This window comes from Pecten maximus, unplaced genomic scaffold (assembly GCF_902652985.1).
Source record: "Pecten maximus unplaced genomic scaffold, xPecMax1.1, whole genome shotgun sequence".
In the NCBI taxonomy this organism is placed as follows: Eukaryota; Metazoa; Mollusca; class Bivalvia; order Pectinida; family Pectinidae; genus Pecten; species Pecten maximus.
In genome coordinates this window covers 1-6223 of record NW_022981981.1, presented here as the reverse complement: position 1 = coordinate 6223, position 6223 = coordinate 1, and the positions used below count along the sequence as shown (strand labels likewise).

The following is a 6223-nucleotide window of genomic DNA, read 5'->3' as shown; positions in this document are numbered from 1 at the left end:
ATGCCTAAAAGGGAAAAAACAGAAACAGCAAAAGCACTACTGCCCATGAAAGCAACCAAAGGGGAACAAGGATCCACAAAACAGTGCAAACAGTCAAAGGCAGAAAAAATAATAGAGCTAAACGTACGCAAGAAAAATGACAGCAAATGCACAAACCAGAAGATATCAATGTAGGTCTCAGAACTCACCAGTTTGCCAGAATCCTAGGATGGTCGCCAGTAATCCCAGAGGCAGCCCAGCATGCCGAGGATGGCAAAGACTCCGTAGTATGGCACAGAAACAGGTTGGCGCCAGAACTCCCTAGGTATGGTCGCCAGAACTCCCTAGGTATGGTCGCCAGAACTCCCTAGGTATGGTCGCCTTTAGGTAAAGAGTGTCCTTTAGATAAGAAATATGCTTCATTTTGGAACCTGAAACAAAATCAGTTGTTTGAAAATATGAATTGCAAGTTTGTTGGAATTAGCTTATTAATATGTTTGTATCACATTCAAGGTTTGAAACATTCTGACCGAAAGAATAGTTTTGTTGCATTTGAAGGTATATAATTAGTGAAGAAGTGGTCAACTGTGGTAAATAGCAGTGCAGCCTCACCAGCATGAAGTTTTAGAATGTCCTAAAGTGAAGGGATGTTGATATAACCTGGTACCTTACACTAATGTCTGTTCTACTAACTTGTATCCTGGATTACTAGGTGGCAGAGGGAATCAGCTTTCTCCATCACGACGTCAAACTACTACACAGTAACCTGTGTCCAGAGAACATCATCATTAATAGGGACGGAGCCTGGAAACTGTTCGGCTTTGAGTGTTGTGTACCCAACTCCAACTCACAAGACCAATGTGTAAGTTTGTCTGTTACAAACTTTCTGTCCTCACACGCTAGAAATGAGATTGATTTCTAAAAGTTGGGAATACGAAAAATATTCTGAATCAGAAGTGGATTCCTAAATGTTCATCTAACTTGATTGATAAGGACTGAATAGATGACGGTGATGGTGTATAATCATAAAAAAATTACACTCAAATCATTTAACATTACGTTTAAGTCATACAATATCAAGTTCAAATAATACAACATCATATTCAAATCATTCAACATCACTTTCAAATAATACAACATCACATTCAAATCATTCAACATCACTTTCAAATAATACAACATCATATTCAAATCATTCGACATCACTTTCAAATAATACAACATCACATTCAAATCATACAACATCACATTCAAATCATACAACATCACATTCAAATCATACAACATCACAATCAAATCATACAACATCACATTCAAATCATACAACATCACATTCAAATCATACAACATCACATTCAAATCATACAACATCACATTCAAATCATACAACATCACATTCAAATCAAACACTTGTTGTTATATTCTAAGAAAGTCTATTAACATTTATACAACCTAAAGAACTAATTTAAAAAAGGAGTTAAATATTCAGTTTTTGGTTGGATATATTACATGACTATGTTGATTGATAACTTATTAATTATCATCCAATGTGTCCTTAGCAATATTATCTATCAAATAAAAATCATTCAGGAAAACTTCATGCAAAAATTTCAGGATCCTCTTAGACCAAAAAAGGTAACTATTTGATACGGGATACAAACTTTCTTCTGTCATTATTCTGGTACATGTCACCTTAGCTTGTCTGACTGGGTTCAGACAAATCATTTCATGTAAAGTTTCAATATCTTACCGGTAATGTTATTATGTTCATGATAGTTATTAGTGAGCCTAGTATGCTTTGACATCAGCCAATATCTCCCTTGCTTCCTCAAACCTTACCTCCAGACTTCAAAACACAAATCTTCGTTCAGAAGTCCTCCTAATCTTCAAATCAAAGGGTACTGCTTTCAAGGGACCAGCTGATCAAGTGTTTTTCCGTAGACATTGGTGTTTATGTTTTTGAGTACATGTATATCATTAAATTTTTTTGAGTTCAATTTGGCAATTATGGTTTATAACATCTTCTGTCAATAGTTCAGGGCTTTGCAAAAATCTTTAATTCAGCAATTTGATAACATTAAATTGAAAAAAAACCCAAAAAAACTCCCAATCGTATCATTGTAAGTTAATCTTCCAAACAAACCAGAGGAGATTCAATTTGTGTGAAGTATGTGTTGTGTAACATACAAATGTACATGTACAGCTGATCTGTACACGAAAAAAGAAGAAAATTGCCTTTACTATCTTAATCGACTGTCCAAATTGTCAGCAAAACAGAAGAAAAAAGTGCTTCACAATTGAGGTAAAGGTACTGAGGCTGATTGCTATATACTGATCATAGTTCATGCTCCTCCTTCTCTTTTCTTTCTTGAACATTGAACATGGTGATTTGAATGAGTGAAAGGTATTTTTGTTTTAGTTTTATGCATGCTGGTTTTTGGGATGGTATTAAAATATCTGATAACTGGTTAATCAATAAATGTCTGATAATTGGTCAATCAATAAATGTGATTTTGATCTGCGTATATTAATCACAGTGATGATGTTTACTGGACAATTAGATACTTAGTTGAATTAAAAACATGAATGTCTAAAACAAACAGGTATTGAAAATTATGCCAGAAGACCTGGACTGGTGTTTATATCCTTGGACCAGTAGAGGGAGATGATCTGATGAAATAGGTTCTAGCCATTCTTAACAGTACTTGGTGTGTTATAATTGTTTATTTTCAAGGAAAGAATAAAAGTTGTAAAAAAAAAGATATCTTGAGAATATAATTAAAAAAGAAAGAGTTTGGCCAATTTCATAATTTCCGATTCAGTAAAAACTAATAGTTCATTTGTTAAAACTAAAACACAAATGTTTCCTTCCTCACACATTCATACATTAAAGTTTCTATGTATGGGTTACATTTGTTCACTATATAAAGAGAAATTAAATAGAAACGGATGGATTGTAGAAAATTGTGTTTTAATTGACAATACTTTCCCATGATTTTTGTAGCCACTGTTTGCATTCCGAGAATGGGATTCTGAAGTTCCTCCAGTGTCTCAGCCAAACCTGGACTATTTAGCTCCAGAGTATGCCCTCACGATGAACTGTAGTTTGGCTAGTGACATGTTTTCTATAGGAGTTCTCATACACACGATATTCAACAAAGGGAAGCCACTCTATGAGTGCAAAGATCAATTGTCACAGTTCAAGAAGTTTGCTGCAGAGGTAATAAAAATATGTGTTAATGATATATTCACTACATAACTGACATTCACTAAGAGAAATTTTTAAGAGAATTTATTTAATTAATTCAACTGTTCATGTTATAATTATTTTTCTATTCAGTTTTTATTAGATAGTTTAAACTAACATTCCACATGGGTGTAGTATATTTCTGTTGTTTTATTTACTGTTACAGCTGCAGATTCTTTATCTTGTAAACTAACATTCCACATGGGTGTAGTATATTTCTGTTGTTTTATTTACTGTTACAGCTGCAGAAGTTTAGATCATCTTTACTAGGGAACGTACCAAATGAACTGCACGAATATGTCAAGTTACTGCTGAACTCTGAACCTACAGTGAGGCCTGACCCTGACCAACTGACAAAGGTAGGTAATATCCTGTAATCAGTGAGGCCTGACAAAGGTAAGTAATATCCTGTAATCAGTGAGGCCTGACAAAGGTAAGTAATATCCTGTAATCAGTGAGGCCTGACCCTGACCAACTGACAAAGGTAAGTAATATCCTGTAATCAGTGAGGCCTGACCAACTGACAAAGGTAAGTAATATCCTGTAATCAGTGAGGCCTGACAAAGGTAAGTAATATCCTGTAATCAGTGAGGCCTGACAAAGGTAAGTAATATCCTGTAATCAGTGAGGCCTGACAAAGGTAAGTAATATCCTGTAATCAGTGAGGCATGACCCTGACCAACTGACAAAGGTAAGTAATATCCTGTAATCAGTGAGGCCTGACCCTGACCCTGACAAAGGTAAGTAATATCCTGTAATCAGTGAGGCCTGACCCTGACAAAGGTGAGTGATATCCTGTAATCAGTGAGGCCTGACAAAGGTGGGTAATATCCTGTAATCAGTGAGGCCTGACCCTGACCAACTGACAAAGGTAAGTAATATCCTGTAATCAGTGAGGCCTGACCCTGACCAACTGGCAAAGGTAAGTAATATCCTGTAATCAGTGAGGCCTGACAAAGGTAAGTAATATCCTGTAGTCAGTGAGGCCTGACCCTGACCAACTGACAAAGGTAAGTAATATCCTGTAATCGGTGAGCCCTGACCAACTGACAAAGGTAAGTAATATCCTGTAATCAGTGAGGCCTGACAAAGGTGAGTAATATCCTGTAATTAGTGAGGCCTGACCCTGACCAACTGACAAAGGTAAGTAATATCCTGTAATCGGTGAGCCCTGACCAACTCACAAAGGTAAGTAATATCCTGTAATCAGTGAGGCCTGACCCTGACAAAGGTAAGTAATATCCTGTAACCAGTGAGGCCTGACCCTGACAAAGGTGAGTAATATCCTGTAATCAGTGAGGCCTGACCCTGACAAAGGTGAGTAATATCCTGTAATCAGTGAGGCCTGACCCTGACCCTGACAAAGGTAAGTAATATCCTGTAATCAGTGAGGCCTGACCCTGACAAAGGTGAGTAATATCCTGTAATCAGTGAGGCCTGACCCTGACCCACTGAAAAAGGTAAGTAATATCATGTAATATGTGGCCCCTGACCAACTCACAAAGGTAAGTAATATCCTGTAATCAGTGAGGCCTGACCCTGACTCAGATCACAAAGGTAAGTACTATCCTATCATCCGTTACACTTACAGCATTATTATCAGTATTGGATATTAGGTATTTATCTACCTGATTGAAATCTGAAATTCCTTTTGTTAAGGTCCTTGTTTGTTTTTCAGATCCCGTTTTTTGAAGACGTTGGTTGTATGACTCTTCAGTACATGGATTCATTATTCCAGAGAGACAATCTACAAAAGTCACAATTTTTTAAAGGCCTTCCAAAGATTATTACGAAACTCCCGAAGGTATTTCAGACTCTTCATATTCTAGATATATAATTCAAATTCTGTATATTCCAAAATTATTAATTTTCAGATTCTATTATATGCATATCTTCTCATTCATTGTGCCTCTGCCACAAAATGGTCGGAGATATAAATTGTTTTATAAATAGAATTACAAGGTTGAAGTTGTTGGTTTAGATTGAAGTTGTTGGTTTAGAAGTTTTGCAAATTCTGTCCTGAACTCACTAAAACCACCAGGATACTGAAATTTTTCAATAAAGTTCTTAGGGACGTCACACATCAACAACACTGTGTGTTGTATAATTGGAAGATCATTTTTTCTCTTCAAAATGTTGTTTAGGACATAATATATAATTTTGCATTCACAAGATATTGTAGCTCCATTTTCATCAATATGGTACCGTGACATGTACACATGTTACACAAACCTATTTCTTTTAATCCTACTTTTGTTTCAGAGAGTCAGTTTACAGCGAATCCTGCCACCCCTTCAGAAAGAATGTGTTAATCCTGAAATGGTGCCATTTATCCTCCCCAATGTCCTACAGATCGCAGAACAGAGCTCAGATGATGAATATCTCTCCCATATACTACCGTTACTTAAACCTATGTTCAAGCTCCGAGAGCCACCACAGGTATCATAACCAATACATACCACAGGTATCATAACCAGTACATACCTGGACAACTACTTAATTACATGTTAATTTACATATTTTGTGAGTTATTTTCTGAGGAACCAGGGAACTGTATGTTTTTGATTTATTTTTGGTGGTTTTTACATTCATGAGTTTATTGATAAAACATTTGAAGCAGAAATGATTCATTTGTCGCAATCATATATATGATATTCAATTCCTTAGATATTTAAAACCTCTTGGAAACAAACTCTGACATTTAGAATGTTCTATTGTACAGCCTACGTGAACCTGTATTTTTAACTTTCCTTTCATATACATTACAATTCTAAGTCTTTGTAAAGGTTGTTAAAAGCAATGATAGGAAATATTTACCCATCATAAAAGGTTTAGATTAATGATAACTTATTTATTAAAAGTTGGTCATTAAATATATGATAACTATACTGTACATAAACATTTAATAATATGTTTATTGTTTACAGATTCCTTTGATCTTTATGCAAAACATGAACTTGCTGTTGAAGAAGACTCCTCAAAGTGAAATAAAAAACC

The 6223-nt window shown here is 35.5% G+C and overlaps 1 protein-coding gene across 1 annotated transcript; it reads left to right on the top strand.

Moving 5' to 3' along the window:
• Positions 1 to 208: 208 nt before the first annotated feature.
• LOC117320324 (SCY1-like protein 2) lies at positions 209 to 6208 on the top strand (the record flags this gene model as incomplete). Its single annotated transcript, XM_033874931.1, has 7 exons — positions 209 to 283; positions 701 to 841; positions 2984 to 3199; positions 3469 to 3585; positions 4905 to 5030; positions 5489 to 5665; positions 6154 to 6208. Coding segments are annotated over exons 1-7 (907 nt in total), but the record flags the coding sequence as incomplete, so codon positions are not given.
• Positions 6209 to 6223: the final 15 nt, after the last annotated feature.